This window comes from Talpa occidentalis, unplaced genomic scaffold, assembly GCF_014898055.3.
Source record: "Talpa occidentalis isolate TD23 unplaced genomic scaffold, MPIMG_talOcc4v2.1 talOcc4.10, whole genome shotgun sequence".
Lineage (NCBI taxonomy): Eukaryota > Metazoa > Chordata > Mammalia > Eulipotyphla > Talpidae > Talpa > Talpa occidentalis.
In genome coordinates this window covers 48,122,100-48,142,377 of record NW_023600993.1, presented here as the reverse complement: position 1 = coordinate 48,142,377, position 20,278 = coordinate 48,122,100, and the positions used below count along the sequence as shown (strand labels likewise).

Here is a 20,278-nt window from a genome sequence, read left to right as displayed (position 1 = left end):
GCTTGTACATTTACTAAAGCAAGGGGCTAACTTAATAATTAAATCTTCAGGGTCTTCCAACATTTAACTTAATTCAGCATTTCTCTGAAAAACAGTAAAATCCTTTTGGTACCCAAAGTCAGCAAGCTGAATTTCTCAGGCAGTCCTGTCAGGAATATTTGGGATACAAGGACTCCAAATTTGGGCACTGACTCCCTGGGGAATGTCACTCAAAACCACTCTGGTTTGGCTAAGCCTCCCCTCACTTAGGCACCAGTCCATAAACATAAGTTTAAAATTCCAAGAATGTGTTAAATCTGGAAAGCGAATAATGCATTTTTAGGGTCCTCATTAATGTGTTTAAAGACTTGGAGGGGAACAGTTTTTCAAAAATGGCACAATTCAAGGAGCAAGGTTGCTCAGATTGCAGACTGCTTCATTATCCGGAGTCATTTTCTGAAACTCCACCTAGCATTTTCTGCATCAGTTTTATGGCAAGACAGAGTTGTGGAATCATATATTCACACTGTGAGTGACTTTAACCCTGAGAACTCTATGAATGGCTCCATAAACCACACCTTTGAGTGCCATAATATGATCATAAAACTGGACTTTGTCTTTTATTTCTTAAAATAAACCAGAGGGGGAGGAGGCAAGAAGTTCTCCTAACAATGGCACTTTTAGTTTTTAGGGAAATGTATCTTTTATTTCTGTACCATCAGATGTAGTAAGGATAGCAAAATAAGTATTTAATCAACATTTGTTGAATGAATAAATGAATGAAAACTAACAAATCCCGTGCCATCTTGGACTGTTTAATTCTTTTTCCACTGAGCTCCAGAGAAACTTAAGACTCATGTCAGAACATCTGAAATCAATGTTATGTAGTTTAATAAACCATCTGTATTAAACAAGAATGACACTTGACTGCCTTTCTTTGTAAACGGCTCAATTCTGCACTATTGCCAGCTTCAAAATATTTTCAAAATATCTACCAAAATGTGGGCCAACCCCTGTAACTTTGATTGAAATCAAACTAATACACTTGAATTTTTGAAACTCTAGAATTCTTAAAACTGTGGAAAAGGTAAGCAGGTAAGAACCTGCAGAGAAACCCACCTTGATGAGGTTTTCCTGAGGTTCCAAGCCCACACACCCTCTGTAGAACTTGGCCAGGCAGCTGCAGCTATTTATGATGATGGTTTATTGTCAAAGCCACTGAAAAGTCTCAACAATTGAAATGGAACATGTTATTATGGACTGAATTTGTGTGATTATTTCTCCCATCTCCTTTCTTCTGAGATTGTTAAAACTGCTGGTACTATCTTTCTTGGTTGTGTGGGAAGACCAATCTGTATTTTGCAGGAAAAGTAGTTTCACATCTGATCTTACTGTTATAGGGCAACCCCGCTCTAAAACGGGTTGCCTGACTGTGGGTCCTCACCCGAGCTTCAGAGGGACTCACACAGCAGGCACACACAAAAGGTTAACAAAAGGTTTATTTACAAGGGAAGGGGAATGAGGAAATGTGCAACTGAGGGAGAAAAGAGGAAGATAAAGTCTTAAATGCGTCCTACCTGTTCCACCCCCCTGGAATCCCAAATGACCCACCGAGACCAAACCTTCCTGGCCAAGAGCATGAGCCAAGTGCCTGAGACCCCTCTCACATGGCTGATTTTATTTATAAACTGAGAAAATGGCTGCTTAACTCCACCCTTAGGTCCTCACAACTTCCCTTTGGGGATCATGGGGTTTGAAGTTCCCAGTGTCTTGATGGATTGGGGGTGGCATCCACAAAGCCAGTGTGGAGTTTGCTCAGGACATTCTTTCTCCCTAATATTACCAGTTACAATTATATTAAGGCAGTTAAAGTGCATTTCTATCACTGACAACCAAAATGTCCTAATACAAAAAATAACTTTAGTCTTGTCTGGAATCCTCAATGATCACTTAGGACATTGGTTAAATATATTTTGGGACATTCAAAGAATGGATATAGTTGTGCTATCAAAAGTGATAAATATAGGTCTAATTTATACCCAGGAAACTGGTGATATACTGGTGAGTGAAAAAGAATAAATGGTGATTTTTTTTCCATAAATTAACCATAATTCCAAATGGAGAGAGAGAATTTAAGAGACTCAAATATGTATGTGTGTTTGTGCATGTGTGTGTTTTTATTATCCATTTGACATACACCCAAAAGTAAAACATGATTATCTCTTGAAAACAGGCTTTTGAATGATTATATTTAATGCCGCCTTTTTACTTGTATCTTAAATTGACTTTTTACTTAAATATCTTAAATTGTTCTGTAAAAACATATTAGGGTGTTTTTGAAAATGTGAGTATTGGGCACTCTACCCTTGGTTTCAACACGTATTTTCCTCCTTTCTCAATAAGAAAAATGAAGAAATATCAGAGAGCAAACACCTTCACTATTTTTTTTTTTTTTTTAAGCTCTGGTCAGTTTCATTAAAGAAAATTTTTGCATGATTTACTTTTCACCAGTCTGTTCTGGCATGCTTTTAATACTATTAGACTCACTGGATCAATGATACCCAGTGTGCAATGATACCCATGAAATCTCTGTAGTTTCCACCTGCTGTGCCTAATTCAGTATTATTGCCACTGTAGTAATGGACACCAGTCTTAGCCAGCGTGGCTTAGTACTCTATTTCAGATTTCCTCAAGGCTGGGCAGTTGATGGAGAGGATGACCAGTTTTGCTTTACTTTGCCTGATCATTTCTAGAGTTTGCTTGTACGCTTTTTCATAATGAGTACTCCCCATTTTTCATAATCAGTTGGAGCCTAGAGTTGATTGACTACAGTTCCTTTTTAGACTTCTTCGTGGCTACCATCTTCCAACTTTAGGCTCAGGATGGCCCCCAACCAAGAGCAGCTGCCAGGATGGCTGTAGAGAGAAAGGAAAAAGTTCCTGCAATCAAAGACCTTCATTATTAAAATCATGAGTTATTTAAGCATTTACCATGTTCACATTACTATATTTTTAAAGAGTTGGTGGGTGAAGAGATAAAAGAGATACAAATGTCTATTATCAAGAAGATGCAAATTTCCACTTCTCAAGGATATTAGCAACATCATAAGGTATATCTTGTGTGGAATTATACAGGATAATAAGCTAATATGAGATACTTAATATTTTAGACAGCTGAACTATTTGGGAAAATTTAGGGCAGAATCCCATGATATATTCTTGGGTTGCTCTTGGTTCCTCAGACTGAGTATCAATTTTCAAATCTTCTAGTTACCAATATTCATTTTTCCCATGAAAGTGAGCCAGAACATTAGCCAGGACTAAGCCCTCTTCTGGGGTTTCTTCTCTGGGGTATTAAGATAATGTTTCACATGTGATATCTTGAAAATCACAAGAATTAATGTGAAAGGTAAGCACCATTTTCATTGACCCCACCTACTTGCGTCCACCTTGATCACAAGTCTCAGGATTCCATGAACTGGACTTCCTGAGCAGGGAAGCTACTGGAAACTAGGGCTGGAGTTGAGTTGCCAAGCGCACCTAGATGATAATCTTGTTTCTTTGGCTTCAGCTTGCACCCAGGGATTTTGAGCAGAGGCATGGAATGAGACTCATGGAAGAGAGACATGAAGAGACACTTGGAAGACAGTGTGAGAGACACAGGGAGGCTATGCCTTGTCGTTGGCTGAGAATGGCAGCCATTATCTTCATTTGGTATATTTTGCATTTTCTCTCTCTCTCCTCTGTCCCAGCTCTCTGAAACCTAGACTCATGACAAGCTTTCAAGCCTCAGTGGTTTTGCTTTAGGCCAAGCCTGTTTGGGTGTTGACTTGTGAGAGGATGGTCAGTCTTCAGAGTTTTATTAGGAATATATTTCTTTTCCTTTCTCTCTATGTACACTAATTCTACTTAAGATCTTTCACACTAAAAGGATGATTCTTTCCCCTTTAAGTGTGCAGATGGCAAACTGTGTATCCCTTAATAGTTTAGGGTCTTTGGGTACTCCCTCAGTCACCTGCTAACATTAACATTTTATTTATTCCTGCCTAGCTGAAAATACTAAGGGGAAGAATGATACTGTAAGAGAAAACCACCTGTATGTTTCTCTGTGAGGAAAGGAACAGGTTACCAAGTACATCACAGAAGTATTTCCAGGAGATGACAAGGAAAATAGCTCTTGCTACCATTTACCTTCTATCTGAACTAATCATTTCTGTCTTTCATGGTGGTCTTCTCTATATCACCAGTGTGGAGTCAGTTACTATACTGAATATAAAGTATTTATATTGACATTTCCAAAATAAACCTTTTGATGGCATTCTTCAAAAATTACCAGATAACCAATTTATATATCATCCTCATATATATTTTTAGAAAAATGAGGTAAAATACTACTTTAGACTGTAATTACAAATTTCTTCAATCACAAATGGAAAACTTTGCAAAGAAATGTATTGGGGAGAAAGAGAAGAAATGCGCATTTTATGTTTGTGGGTTTTTTTCCTCTTTGTGGAACTAGTATAAAAAGAAGGTCTCAATTTGTGCAGTTTACTGTATTACCATTTACTTCTCAGTTGAATCTCCTGCATTAATGAAGAGTCCACTGTTGAAATGCTCATGCAATGATTGTATTGGCATGTCACCTGTACCACAGCCCACAGATCTCTAAATGCTCTAGAAATGTTTGCAAACTATTTCTCTTTACATTCCACTAAATCATTCTGTCTTCAGAACCCATAGATGGGGAGCAGGAGATTGGATTCTACATGGAACACTGTTTTCCTTCAGATTAAAGGGAAGACATTGAGAAAAGGGTGACTTAATTACTATGTATATAATATGAGGTAGATTCAAGACCCTCCACCCCCATGCTGTTATCCAAATATGCTGAATGGCAGGTGGCCACACCCCTCACTGTCTTGGTCATGTGTCTGGGTTCACACCTTAATTTATACTTCCAAACTCTTGGGCAAGTCTCTTAAATTCCTTAACCTTATTTTCCTCAATTGTAAAATCAAGGTCATTCATGTTAAAGGCAAGATCAAATCTACTTCACAAGGTTGTTGTGATGATTAAATAATAATTTATGTATCTTAGCTCACATGGTAAATCTCTAAGTGAGGTATTTTATGGCACTCCCCATCGACTATATTGCCAAAGTGACAGCATAAGTGAGAGAAGTCAGAGCACTAGGATCCCACTTTACGTTTATTCAAGAAAAATCTTGACTGGATTGTTTATTTTGTTTTTGTTGAGTCCTGTGTGTTCTTTGTATATTTTTGTGATCAGTCCTTTATCAGCTGACTGGAGTACAAAGATTTTTTTCCCAATCAGTGGGGTGTCTCTTGATGACTGGATCAAGAAGATGTGGCATATATACATAATGGAATATTATTCAGCAATCAAAAAAGATAAACTCCATTCATAGCAACGTGGATGGAACTAGAAGGAATTTTGCTCAGTGAAATAAGCCAGAAGGAAAAAGAAAAAAATATCGGATGGTTTCACTTATAGCAGGAATATAGGGGAACCAAATAAGACATCAGTGTAAAACAATAATAACAGTACAAAGCACAACAAAGCAAAAATGGACAATTATAAATCAGAGACATCCTGCAGGGGAAGAGGAGGGAGAGGGATCAGAGGGAGGGAAGGAGGAACACAGGGGACAGAGGTGATGGTGCATGGGTGCATTGGGGAAGGAAACTCCATGGGGACTACACCTGAGGGAGTGGAGGGAAGCAAATATTGTTTAAAAATGAACAATGATGTAAAAAATAAAAAAATAATATAAAAAAGAAAAATCTGCTTCACAATGAGATTAACTCTAAGCTCTTTTTTTTTTTTTTTATAGAGGCATGCTTTATTTATTTATTTATTTAGTTAGTTTGTTTGTTTTGTTTATACATGCACTGGGTACAGTCAGAAGCGCCGGAGGGTGAGAGAATTCACCAGAGCCAGAGCGGGGAGCAGAGCAGGCAGAAGGACCGAAGTACACTGCTGAGGGGAGCAGCGGGCGGCAGGAGAGGTCTGCGCGCCATGCGGGACCCTCCCCCGGTGGCCGGGGAGCAGCCGGGGATCGAACCGGCACCGCAGAGGTTGCGGGCAGCTTCGCAACCGAGCGCTCAACCGCTGCGCCACGGGGGAGGCCCAACTCTAAGCTCTTTTTAAAAAACATTTATTTATGCATACAAGAACTGGGGTACAGGCCAGAGATGGGGGGGCGGTGAGAGGATTCACCAGAGACAGAGTGGGGAACAGAATAGGCAGACTGACCAAAGTACACTGCTGAAGGGAGCAGCGGGCGAGTCAGGAGAGGTCTGCATCGCCATGTGGGTTGCCCCCTGGCTGGCCAGGGGATCGAACTTGTGCTGCAGAGGTTGCGGACAGCTTCATAGGGTTGCATCTTAACCCCTTGCGCCACCAGGGAGGCCCTTAACTCTAAGCTCTTTGAAGAAAAGCCTTATATTCCTTGGTTCTAGCCACTAAATCTAAATGGGCTTTGTGCCAAAGGTCACATATCATGCAGCTTAATGTCACACTTCACCTGTGCATTCATGTATTCATTTGACAAATGTATATAGTGCATGCTCCATGCAAGCATGGGTTTAGGTGTGGAAGATTCAAAGTTTGCATAGGATAGATATGATTTTTGCCCTAAAGCTGCATGTAGCTTTACACTGGTGAAACAAAAGTAGGTGGCAAGTATCTGAGATGGAGCAGAGAATTTGAGAGCATCTCACACTTGGTACCTGGAAATTGGCAGGCTTAATTGCTTTGGTGCTTCAAATTATTTCTTTTATGTTCCAGCACTACAATTTGTCTTTCTAGAACTCTCTCCATTCTGCCCTCTGTACCTCAGGTATTCCTTCTTTTCTTGAGGTAATTTCACATTTAAAATCTAAAGTGAGCTAAATTCCAAATCCTTTCCCCTTCTCAACTGCAGGAACTCCTAGAATCCTGAAGGGGGAAGATGGAAGATTCTTAAAACACACGGCTCTCACCCATCCATGTTCCTCCAATGTGGGAGTGGGAGACGAAGGGGACCACCGATTCTAGGCAACTCTCGGCAAGCAATCAGACTTCTAGAAAATGTAGTCTAGAAGTGGGTAGACTCACAAGGTCAAGCTTGCTTACAATTTGAAGAGGAATCTGTGACTCCACTCTAAGGCAGTATGCAAAATGTGAATTTTTGTGGGAAGATGCATTCAACAAATACTCAAGGGGGCCTCCCCGGTGGCGGTGGCGCAGCGGTTGAGCGCTGGGTTGCGAAGCTGCCTGCAGCCTCTGCAGCTCCGGTTCCATCCAGGGCCCTACATGGCCGAAGACCTCTCCTGCCGCCCGCTGCTCCCCTCAGCAGTGTGCTTCGGTCCTTCTGCCTGCTCTGCTCTCCGCTCTGGCTCTGGTGAATTCTCTCACCCTCCCGCGCTTCTGACTGTACCCAGTGCTTGTAAAATAAATAAATAAATCTTAAACAAAACAAAACAAAACAAAAACAAAAACAAATACTCAAGCCTTAACCAGATACAGTTTTACTGGGAATATGGCAGTAAACCAAACTGTCAAAGTTCCTTGCCCTCCTGGAGCTTACACTTGAGAGGAAGACATCGACCATCGGTTCAGTTTCCAAGAAGGATGTGATGCAAAAAATTCTCCGGAGTCAAGATGTTATATGTGTGGTTTTCAATGTTATGTACCAACACCACTTTAGGGGAACCTTAACATTTCACATGGTAGAGTCCATGCCTGAGGTTCTGACTCAATGGGTCTGTGTTACGGTGGTTGGTAGAGGTAGGGATGTGTATTTTGAAACTCCCACTCATTTTGACTCAGTCAAGTTTGAGCAGAACTGATTGCTTCTGAGAAAAGGGATTAGAAATAGTTTTTATCACCAAGAACAGTCAAGGAAAATCAATCAGTCACTTCTTTTTTCCCCACAAATAGTACAAAGCAAAGGGATTTTCAATTCTGGATATCCCAAGAGAGAAGTATTAACATTCTCCCCTTATTTTTATTAGCATAGAATAGCACCCTACAAACAATACTTTTAAAATATTTAAATATATGTCTACCTATATGCCTACATATAGGTAGACAATATATGTCTACATATATGTTTCAGAAAGGAGGGGAATGTATGCAGCATGTGACTTGATATTGCTCCACCACTACCACTACCACTATCTCTACTACCACACATTTTAAATTACACGCAACTTTATAAGTATTCACTTTACAAGCTGGAGGCTTTACAAGTGCTTTCCCATGAAAAACTCCCAAGGCTTTGTGAGGTATTGTTACACTCATTTAAAGGGGGAAATACAGCTTTTGAGAACTCCGTTTGCTCAAGGTCACACAGAGAGTGGACCAGCGGCAATTTAAACCTCAGAATTGGACTTTCCACCCCAACCCCTGTGGCATGCCATCCTTTCGGAATCCCTTCCATTCACTTCCCTTATTTAGCACTTGGGATCTCTCCCGTGAACAAAAATGAGCAAACAAGTTATAAATCACCCAGCAACCAAGAAATTGTTTGGGAAACCTTACCAAAGAGGCTGATTGGGGAAGTTTGGGGGAGGGGGCAGTCATTCCAGCCGTGAATAGAATTATTTCTCTCTGCAGTCCAGTGGATGCACAGGCAACCTAGCTGCGGGGTATTCTCTTTATTCCCGCCCGGGGCGAAACCAGGGGCGGCGGCGACCCCCGGGGCTGCGAATTCCAATAAGTGGCCGCCGCTCCCAGGTCCCGGTGTTCGCGCCCCGCGCTGCCCGGACGCTAGAGCAGACCCCAGACCCGGGGGCGAACCTTATCTCTGGTGCCCGGCGCGAGTCCATAGGTTTCTCAAGTGTTCGGGAGTCAAGACTGGCTCCGGAAGATTTTGCTGGAAGGGCAGTTAAAAAGCAGGATCCCTTTTAAGCGGAAGACCTGAACTCCCTGTAGTCTCTGGCTTCTAACTCTCGCTTATAGTCTACCCTGCGCCCTAAGAAGTTGGCCCTGAAGTTTAAGGTTGCGGGTGTGTGTGGAAGCTTGTAACGGTGGCGGGGATCCCAGCTGGGGAGGATGGAACAAGGGGACACGCACCGATGCCTCCCCAGGGTCCCAAAAACACTGGCAGACCCCGCTCCAGGCCCGGAATCCCACCCGCGCAGGGCAGGAGGGTTGCTGGCGCGCGCCTCCCGGGCTTGGGGTTTGCGAGGGGAAGGCGGAGCGGACTTGTGGGGTGGGGACGTCGGGCTAGCCAGGTTGGGTGACCGACAGCGTGGCCAGCCACTGGCCAAGGGCGGTCGGGAAGCTTAGGGCTGGCATGAGCGCGTGCGTGTGTGCGTGAGTGTGAGTGCGAGTGTGTGAGCCTCCCCCACCCCCACCTGTTTGAGATGTTTTTAATATGCCTAAGCCGGACTATGCATGTTTCCAAAGTTGCAAATAATTGCAGGCAACCACGAGCGCATCCCCTAACTCCCGAGGGACTTGCAGAGTCAAGGACACTGGACCAAAGGAGAAATCAGAGGGGTATGAAGAGGGTGTAAGTTGCCTGCCACTGAGGTTCGGTTTTAGGACCCAACGGGAAGCCCTTTGGAATCTCTCCCTTCGGGAGGGAGGGGTGGGGCGGGCCGGGCGGCGGGCGGCCGCGGGACGCATGCGCGCGCGTCTGCTCCAGCCGGCCGCTGCGCTCGGCAGCGCGGAATAGAATGAACTGTAACAAAACAAGGCTGGCCTTTGTATCTGCTTAAAGGGGCCGCAGGCGCTTCCCTCCCGAGCCTCCCTCCCCCCCAGCCCCGCTCGGCAGCCGCGTCTCCAGGGCTCCCAGCAACTGACTAGAAGGGCTTCCCTGACCCTCGGGGACGGCCCGCCTGCGAGGAAAGGCGAACCGGGCGGGAAGCAAAGAGGAGACGCGGCATTTCTAAGAGGCAAGAAAGAAAGGAAGGAAGGGGAAAAAAATACCCCAAGCAGCGCACAGTGGACTCTGGTCGTGGAGAGCACCGTCGGGCGCCGAAACGTGGACCAGGAGGCACCGGAATGCAAACAAAGCTCGCAGGCGCCTTTGCAGAGCTCGCGGGGAAGCCGAGAAAGTTTGTTTTATGATGGCTTGAGTGCACGAGTGTGTGCAGGGGAGCGAGGTTGCCAAGTTTCTCTCTCCCGTTGCATTATTGGGGGGGCCGGGGACAGGGAGATGTCTCTCCCATGAACCAGCGGAGGCTTGGGGTCTTGTACTGTGGGGGGCACCTGCCTCTCATTTTATTATTATTCTTTTTTTTTGGGGGGGGGAGGAGGGGTGTAACTCATAATGTCGAAAGTGATCCAAAAGAAGAACCACTGGACTAGCAAGGTTCACGAATGCACCGTGAAGCGGGGACCCCTGGGCGAGCTTGGGGTGACGGTGCTGGGGGGCGCCGAGAACGGGGAGTTTCCGTATGTCGGAGCGGTCGGAGCTACCCAGGCGGCCAGGCTTCCCGGAGGCGGCGAAGGCCCGAGGCTGAGCGAAGGGGAGCTGCTTCTGGAGGTGCAGGGGATTCGGGTGTCCGGCTTGCCCCGCTATGACGTTCTGGGAGTCATCGACAGCTGCAAGGAGGCCGTCACCTTCAAAGCCGTCAGACAAGGTAAGACGGGACGCACCTCCGGGAGGCGCCCCCAGCAGAGGGGAGCCTATGTGCGGTTCCCCTCTCCCCCCCAACCCCCCTCGATTTCCCGCTTTCCTCTGTCGAGCGCAGCGTCGAAGGAAATAGAGACCATGCCCCCTGTGGTGGTGAAATACAGAAAGTTGTTTTGAGTTGCTGGCCCACCTGCGTTGGGAAGAGGGGGGCTCCGTTTGCTCAGAGAAACCGGGGCTTGTTTTCCACAGGCCTGGTTTGCCAACCTGTTATCTCAGCCACCAAGGGCTGCGCAGCTTTGTCAGCGCCTGAAGGAGAGTTGGGGGACTGAGGCTGGGCAAAGGTGCCAGCTGTCCTGGCTCCCTGGAGCACCGATGCAGCAGGCGCCGCTGCCGCGTACTTTGGCCACTCGTCTGTTTTCAAACCTGGAGAATGGGTATGAAGGAGCAGATGGTGTATGGTTTTTGGAAAATAGTGTCCACCCACACCTCTCCAGGTGGGTTCGGGCATGACCGCCTGGCAGTTCCTAAGGCTGCCGCCTGAAGATCCTGCATTCTCCCCACAGCTGAATGACGCATATGTCTCCAGCTTGTGGCCCAGTCACAGGGGTGGGGGTGGGGGGGGAGTTATTTCTCTCTCACCGTGAATCAAGCCTTCAGCGACCTTTGCTACTACCACCATCATCATCTTCATCATCACCATAATCGATAATGGTAATCATGATCGCTATTATTCATTGTTAGCTTTCTTTAAGCCAGCCAGACTCCCCTGTAAAATGTTTTATTCACAATTCTAAGAGTGAGTTATTGTAAACTACCCATACTGCAGGTAAGGAAACTGCGACTGATAGTGTTTAAATTACTTGCCCAAGGTCACACATACACTAAAAGTGAGGAGTTGAGTCCTGGCTGCAGAGCCTTAAACCCCAGGAGGAATTGGTATGGGATTACTAACCCCTGGGGACTAAATGGACCGATTTGTGAGAAGGGAGTGGAAGACAATTCCTTTGTCAGATACCTGGAGAGGAGTGGTGACCTCTTGTAAGAGGCATTCCGTGGCTGATGGTGGTGGGGTTCCTGACTTCTCAGTTTTGTGCAGGCTCTCCCTTTATCAGCTCAACACACCCAACTGCCTTAAAGGGGTTTCCTTATACAACCAAGCAGTGTGACACAGGTTCTCCCCCATGAAAGCAGCAAAGGAGGTGGCAATGTTGAGTGTGGTGAAAAGTTCCCATATGTGCCTGCTGGGCTGGGGGGATGAGCAGCAGCTGGAGGAATGTGTCAAAGGAAAGGAGAGCAGAGATGGTCCTCTCTTGAAACAGGCCTGTTCCAGATGAACCTAAGAGGGGGGCAGGGAGTTAAAGGGGGCCTTTTGGTAGCTTTGGGACTAGAGTGACTGCCACTTAGCGATAGACAGCTCTTTTCTTTCTAATCTCACCCTCCACTTGGACACCTCCTCCAAGAAGCCCTCCAACATCCTTCTAGGAGAAACAAATCCTTCCTCTGGGCTCCTCTAAATATGTACCTTATAGTTTTTTACTTATTCTGAACATGAATTAGGTACTCCCCTCATTTCCATACAAGACAGTAAGCTAACTGAGTGGAGAGATTGTACCTCACTCATTGCAATCTCCCAAGGTTTTCCTTGAGGCCCCAGTGTCCTCACCTGTGTCCTCATCTGTAGACTGGCTTTCTTGTGGGTATTACATAAGATGCTAATATGAGGACAGTGTGCAGAACAGTGTCTGGCACATAGAAAATGTTCAGTAAAGATTAGCTATTATTGTTATATTCAAATTGAATTTGAGCAGTTACTTATGACTAAGTCGAGGATTTTAGCATTAGGAGCCTAGATTATGAATTTAATAATTTGTCTTGGTAGATTTAATAGGGCTGCAGAGGAAGTACTGTGTTAAGGAATTTGATGGGAACAGATGCAGGTCTCAATTCAGAGGCATATGGAGAAAGGACTGGAGGAAGGCCAGGTAGGGACACCTGCCATTGAGAGACCTGCCTATTCCTCTCTAATAGATCCTGTATGGGAACTTGTTTTCATTGGGTAAGATGCTGCATATTACTGAACCTTCTACTTCCATCATTTATCAAAGATGTGTCAGGCATTGGCAAAGGATTGTCTCATCAGAGAATTTAGGAAGGATTGGCCAGATAATCAAGTGTGTTTGGAAGCAGACTCCCTGGGGTTGCAAGGAAGCGATAGTGTCTTTAGGTGTTATTTCCTTCACCCAGAACCCTTCTGTGCACTGTACAGGAGTGTTTATAGCAGGTGTGTGTGTGTACATGTGTGTACGTGTAAATCTATTTGCTCTCCTTTCAATGGGATAGAATAAATATGTGGATGAAGATGCTCAGATGGCCTGGTATTCACTATAACATGAAAGCTACTATTTCACAGCTCTTGGAATGTCTTTATTACAGTAAAGATGGTACTGGAAAACATTTCACCAGTCTTCTGTGATGAAAAAGACAGGTGAAATTGTAATGAGAATATGATTTAAACTATATGACAGAATTGCTCTTACTGTGTCTTTACTGATGTGCTTTAATCATACTAGGTGGTTCATTTTGGAAGAGAGTGAAGGAAAATGTGACTTTTGTGTTGTCTTGCATCCTGAGCTAACCATTGCCAGCGACATGGGTCATTCTGGGTACTTTGTGTGGAAATGTCACGATCTTCTTGTGGGAGAGAATTCTGCTGTTTCTATTTCATGGCAGCTCTCTGGAAAGATGCACAGACCAAAATAGTCTATAGCAAATGGTATTATATGAAGGAGGACTGGATTATGAAGGAATCAAACTAAGTGGCTCTACCATTTCGTTTGGAGTAGATTCATTTTAAATGGAGAAGACAGTCTTTTGTCACCAAGGATCTAAGAAAAGATACATATATCTTATGTATAGTGTTACTTCATATATGTAATAAAGCAATATATGCTTTGTAGTTATAGATGTTCCTAGAGTAAAATGCACAGATCTTAAGTATATAATTTGATGAGTTTTGACAATTGTATATGCCTGTGGGTCAAGATAAGAAACATTTCTATCATCCCATAAATTTCCCTCATGACCTTCTTCAGTTAGTTCCCATCCCCTCCTCCAGAGGCAAGGCTTTGCATGATTTTTTTCACCATGGGTTAGTTTTGAGTGAAATAATGCAGGATGTACTCTTTTGTGTCTGGATTTTTTCACTGTGCAAGATATTTTGGCGATCACAATTCATTGTGTTCTTTTATATTGGTGAGTGGTATTCCATTGTACCCATATATCAGTTTGCCTTTTTGCTTGTCAGTGAATTTTGAACTATTTATCATTGTTTGCTATTGCTATTATGAATAAAGCTGTTATAAATGGTCCAGTTGCTCCACGTTCTTTATGAATCTTTGATCTTTTGTGTATTTTGAATTTTAGCCATTCCAGTGTATGTGGAAAAAGGGAAAAAAGTAATTAAGGAAACTTTGCTGTAGGATGCACTAGCATTTATGAAGCACTTGTGGTAGTATGTACTAAGATCTTGGCCAAACAAGTGCTTTATGGGCACTTTGTTCTTCAGGCCTCACAATTGAACTCATGTGTGGGGAAAGTGAAGTTCAGAGTGTTTGGGGAACTTTACCAAAATTCATCCTGGTGGTAGAAGTGGAGGGGAACTCAGCTGTGCTGGATCCCAAAACCTGTGCTCCCAATTCCTGAGTCATTGGGTGTCGAAGTAGGGTCCCCAAACCAGTGTTTTTTTTTTAAAGATTTATTTATTTATGCATACAAGAACTGGGGTACAGGCCAGAGGTGACGGGGTGAGAGGATTCACCAGAGACAGAGTGAGGAACAGAACAGAAGAATCGACTGAAATACACTGCTGAGGGAAGCAGCAGGTGAGACAGGAGAAGTCTGCTGTGCCATGTGGGTTGCTCCCTGGCTGGGCATTGAACTCGTGCTGCAGTGGCTGCGGACAGCTCCATAGGTTCCATCTTAACCCCTTGCGCCACCAGGGAGGCCCCCCCAAGCCAGTGTTATTAATGTCACCTGAGAACTGGTTAGACATGCAGTTTCCAGGGCTTCGCTCCAGGCTACCAAACCTAAAACTCAGGGAGGTGAAACCCAATGGGTATTTTAAACCCTCAGGTGATTCTGATGCTTGCTCACTATTGACTACCACTGCCCTGAGGAATAGGGTGTCATTGAGAATATGACATCAAATGAGGTAGGTCACCTGAGTTCCAAAACAAGCTCTTTCAGTGAGTGCTGTCATCTCCTGCAAGTTACCTCTTTTGGCCTAAGCATTCTTCATGCAAAAATTAAATGGGCATGGCCCTTGAGGTCTTTCATACTCATGAAATGATGTGGTTCCATGAATAACCCAGACACCAAAAGGTTTAAAATGGTGATTGTAGTTTCCCAAATGGGTAATATGATAGGCCATGCTTACACAATTTCGTAGGTGAATTCTGTGGTTTTGCAGATTATCCAGGAACTTAAACTTGTCCCTCCATGGTTTTTTCAGGCAGAATGGAGACAATAAATAAGATGCAATTTAAAAACCACAACATCACCGCCAGTCGCCTCCTCCCATCTCTGTAATGAGGGAATTATGACCACATGCGATTGAATATAGTTCTTTGTGTCTTTGTTTTTGTTTTGGAATATATTATGACAGCTCTGTGACAAAATAATTCTGTTTTTACTTTAATACACTGTGTCTTATCTTTGTTGGTTTCCCCCTGAATTCCTGCTTCAGGGTCTCTGGGCTTGTTTACTCATTCCCCCTACATGGTCACAAGATTAACTCTTGCTCTTAGTGACTCTTCTGAGGGACCTTCATTGATGGCCTCATCAGGTGGTATGCTGTAAATGCTCAACAACCGGCACTGGTAGAAGAGAGATGATTTGACTTGTAGCATAAATCGAGTTGGGTAGAGAGACATAGACTTCATTTTCCTCAGCCAGCATGAGCTGGCCCCAGCTCCTTGTGTCATTGTGTTTAATATCATCACAACCTTGTCACAATTTCATGTATATCTTAATTTTTTCTTGTTTGTTTCCTCTAGAATGTAAGCTCCAAGAAAACAAGAAGTTTACCCCTAACTGTTCATTCAAGTGTCTAAAGTCATGTCCAGCAAATCATAGGTGCTTGCAAAAGTCTGTTGAATATATGAACGAATGAATGTTCCATTGTGGCTTCTTCAATAGTCTAAGCCATCTCTGCCCCTTTTCTCCCTTTTCATCTTTTATTACTTCTCATTTAGGATCATCCTGATGTATTTGTTTTCTCGTCACCACGTCTCCCTATCAGCTGACTCTGGGCGTCTACTAATTTATAGTGTGCTATTAAATACATGACTGACAAGGATTAATGAATTATCTTTAAGTATTTCTGTCTATTGATTTTAACTGGAATTTAAGAAGTGAAATTTCAGGGACCTCCCTGGTGGCACAAGGGGTTAAGATGCAACACTATGAAGCTGTCAGCAGTCACTGCAGTATGAGTTCGATCCCTGGCCAGGAAGCTGACCCACATGGTGTAACAGACCTCTCCTGTCTTGCCTGCTGCTCCCCTCAGCAGTGTATTTCAGTCAATCTGCCTATTCTGCTCCCCACTCTGTCTCTAATGGATCCTGTCACCCCCCTTCACCTCTGGCCCGTACCCCAGTTCTTGTATGCATAAATAAAATAAATCTTAAAAAAAATAAGTGAAATTTCAGCTGTCCAGTAGGCTGGATGATGAGGTCTGTTTTCTCTTGATGTGGGACCTGTTCTGTGTCAACCTGCTTTAAGAATGACACTTTACCTCCGTTTTCTTATAGCATTGTCCCAGTGTACAGGATTCCCTGCCAACGGCAAAAAAGAGCTTTCCTACAAAAACCAGTATGATTTTTGTCCTCTCTTGCTCTTAATTTGCGCTTTGTGTTTATGTGTCTTTTTTTTTTTTAAACTTAAACTTTCAAAAATGAATCTGTTATTGTTCTTGGTGCCAAAAGACCACTCTCCAAAAGATATTTTTGGGTCATACTGTGGAACATTCCACAGCTTTTACAAAAAATAATACAAGGACAGGCAACCCAACTTGTCTATTGTTTCCGTGGCCAACCTTTGCCAATGGCTGTGTTATTTAAAAATAGATTCTTTGACCTTATGATGCAATGGCAGACATTGGCTCACTGCATTTGTTGGCATTCATTACCCAGCTAGTTTTGGAGGGTAGAATTGACCAAGGGGAATTAAGTGGTTTATAGGAGAAAACAATCTGACATCTCCTACCACAAGGGTTTATGTGAAGGATGTTACTTTATAAACGATGGTTATTTAATACAAAACACCATTTTCTGATGTTAGTGGTTCCTCCCTAGAGTTCGTATATATGTGTAACAGGATATACTGATTTTGTATACACTGAGAATAAAGGCTGTCAAATTCGTTAAGGACTGACATTCACATCCTTAAAAAGTGGGTTAGTGAGTTCCTGCCTGTCTCTGTGCAACTCCTATCTATAACCTTGAAAAATCCCTAGTAAACACTGGAGCTTTGATGTTCTGCCACCCCTATGGATGTCTGCATCAAGGTAGTATTTCCAGTGAATTTGTTTTGGTGTTTTCACAGCTGAACCCCCATGGAGGTCAAAGACACACCTGTGATACTGCATTCTGTTTTATAGTAAAGTGTCCTTGAAGAGTCCATTGTGTTTTGGGTGTCAACATTTCTGAAGGCATGTAGTCAAATTGGAAAGTATTATTTGAATGATCTCTTTTATGATTAATAATCTCATGGGTAAGTAAATAATGGATTGAGCTTTATTATTTGTAATCATTTCTGTAGTCTCTATCTCAGGGTGAAAGTTGAAGTCTTTGCATTGACTTGCAACCCCCCAAATTCCCCCATCCTGCCCTCCCCCCCCGACACTTGGCCCATGGTATTCTTTCACTGTCCCTGTCCATGCCCTGTAGTCCCCACTTAAACATCCAGAAGACTTGCTGTCTCCTGAATTTCACATCTTTCTTAAATGTCACCTTCTCAGTGATGTCTTCTCTGGCCACGTTACTTAAAAATGTAACTCCTGGCCTATATTCCCTGTTCCCATTCTCTGATTTATTTTACTCCATAATATGAAGATGACTTCAAAATAACTTCCTTCTAGAATGTAAGCACTGAGAGGGCAGTGCTGTTAAGTTTCTTTTCTCTGCTGCATCCCAGGTACCAAGAAAAGTGCATGGTGCAAACTAGATGCTCAAGTATTTGTGGAGGGTTCACCGTCAAATTTAGAGTCAGAACCACCCTCTCCCAAGTTCATTTTGCTCGGAATATTCTGATCTTTGAAAGTCTCAGAAAGTTGAGTTGTGTCTGTCAGGGAACTTTGCAAAGTCCCTCACCCTCAAATGGACTGTGAGAGGTTCTGCCAGGCGCTGTCAGCTGTGGGTGTGGGATTTTTCTGTTACCATTTCCAGTCTTGTGAGGGTGAGTTATGTAAGAAAATTATATATTCCTGGCTAAGGTGTCAATTTCTCCATTATTGCCAATGGAAGCATTTGCATGTACCTTTAATGAGATGCAGTTATGTTTTCGACAATAAGGTTAATCTTTTAGCCTATTGTAAGAAAAAACTGAAGCTCTCTTTATGGACAGTAGCATGATGGTACAATTAAATGGTCATTATACCCTGATTATAAGCCATGTTTCAAAATTATTGCCACATACAGTGTTAACAGGGTTGCAGTTTTGCTTCTAAAATAATCCACAGATATCAGATTGTTGATGTGCTGTCGATTTGGATACAGGCCAACATAGATTAGACTTCAGGCTTTTCCACTTACAGGCTGGTGACTCAGGGCGAGATACTTTACTTCTTTGTGCCAGGATTTCCTCCTCTGAAAATGGGGATGATAGGATAATAGTGATACCTACTTCCTAAGGTTGATGGAGGAATAAAATGAGATTTAAGTACTCCTTCCAGCAGCGCCGCCTGGCACATAGTGAGTGCTCAATAAACGTTGACTTCTGTTACTGTGTGAATGTTTCCCATTTGAAAGTGCTTAAGAGTGAAGAAAGAATCTCTTGAGAGATGGAGATTGTGGTACACAGTTCCCTGGAGAGATTTTCAAGTCTAGAAGAAATTCTTCTTTTTCTGCATGATTCAGAGACTGATTTTTTTAAAAGTCGGAGACTGGATTAGTTCAGACAAGCAAGAAGAAAACCTCTAGACCTCACCATGCGTTGGTGGAGGTGTGAGCTGCCTGAACTCCCACATTTTCACTGGTGACAAATTCATTCTAATGATTGTCCTCAGGCTCCAGGTTGTGACAAAGGTTACTGTAAGGCAGGATGAGTCTTTCCCTATTTCCTGAGGGTGGGCAGGCCAGTGTCAGCAAGGATGATCCTTGAGAACATGATGTTGAGATTCTGAATCATGTTTTGGATCCCACATCAGGAATGGTTGGGGGCAGTTTGGCTTGGTGTTAAAAGGGTTTGGCGTCAGACTGCTTGGGTTCAAGTTCAGTTTCTGTCACTTCTCAGCTAAGTGACCACTGGCACATTAACCTCCCAGAGCATCATTTCTCCCAAATGAAAATGAAAATAATATCTACCTCACAGGGTGCTTGTGAAGATTAAGTGGCAAGATACATGCAAAACCCTTCATACTCTGCTTGGCATGTAAATTGCACTTAACATGTCTACAGAATAGCAGCTGTGATCATTTTCATTTGCAAAATAGAGACCTGTCAATGAGTTCCTCTAAACCCGTGATTCTCAACTGAAGTGATGAGGCTAACCAGCACATTTTTGGTGATGCCTGGAAACAGGCATCAGCATGGGGGAGTAGAGGCCAGGGATGCTGTTAAACGTTCTACAGTGCACAAAGAAACAAAGAGTTATTATCTCCAAATAGCATGAAGTCTGAAGTTGACAACAGCCTGTACTAAGATTTAGCTTCATGGTTGAGACTGGGAATGTGAATTAGGGGTGGTCGGCCAATAATTATAACTATTATTTATTGATCTGTCATGACAGGGATACCTGAATTAAAGTTTTGTCTGAGTAGGTGATTTCATTCTCATTTTAGCCATGGGAATATTAGCTGAAGAGGTCAAGTAATTTATCCTGGTCCTATTAATTGAAATTCAAGCTCAGATCTACCTGGTACCAAAATTTTCATCCTAGGTTTCCATGCTGCATATGTGTTGACTCTGTAACTGAGAGCTCCCTTTGCCCGTTGATGACGGGGGTCTATGCACCTCCAGTAGACTGTACCATTGTGCCTGGTGATCCCATTGAAGGTAGTCCTAGAAGTTAAAAATGGATCCCCCCAAGTGGTTCTTAGAACACAGAGTGTGCTGCTGTGTATTTTCGGGCGGTTCTACTTATGGGTTACCTTACCCTGCTTTTCCCCTTCTCCCGCACCCGCCCTGCTGGTTCCTGCCGCCTCTTCACACTCTCCCTTTTTCACATACATCTTTGTCATGATTCATGAAATCATTTTCATGATTTCAGGTGTCACCATAGTGTCTTTTTATTGTAGATTTGTCCTCTGTCTCCCATACTGGATTCTGTATTTCTGAAGGGCAGTGACCCCTGTTATATGTCTCCTTGTAATCTCTGCCCTCTGCAGGTGCTCCAGAAATATCTGTTAACTGAATTCTTGAGGGTAACGAGTAGGCATAACTTTTAAATAAATAAAAATTCTTGTCTAAGATCTTGTTGGCTAGCATATCTG

The 20,278-nt window shown here is 43.5% G+C and overlaps 1 protein-coding gene across 10 annotated transcripts in view; it reads left to right on the top strand.

Annotated features, from left to right (window-relative positions):
• The first annotated feature begins 9,671 nt into the window (after nt 1-9,671).
• Nucleotides 9,672-20,278, top strand: part of MAGI1 (membrane associated guanylate kinase, WW and PDZ domain containing 1) — a 648,234-nt gene continuing 637,627 nt past the window's right edge. For 9 of the 10 annotated variants that reach the window (XM_054695321.1, XM_054695326.1, XM_054695315.1 and 6 more), the window contains exon 1: nt 9,673-10,576. In XM_054695321.1, coding sequence (XP_054551296.1) covers nt 10,264-10,576 — 313 coding nt within the window. In that variant the 5' untranslated portion in view covers nt 9,673-10,263. Of the gene's footprint in view, nt 10,577-20,278 lie in introns of all 10 variants that reach the window. The other variant, XM_054695328.1, reaches the window with a different exon arrangement.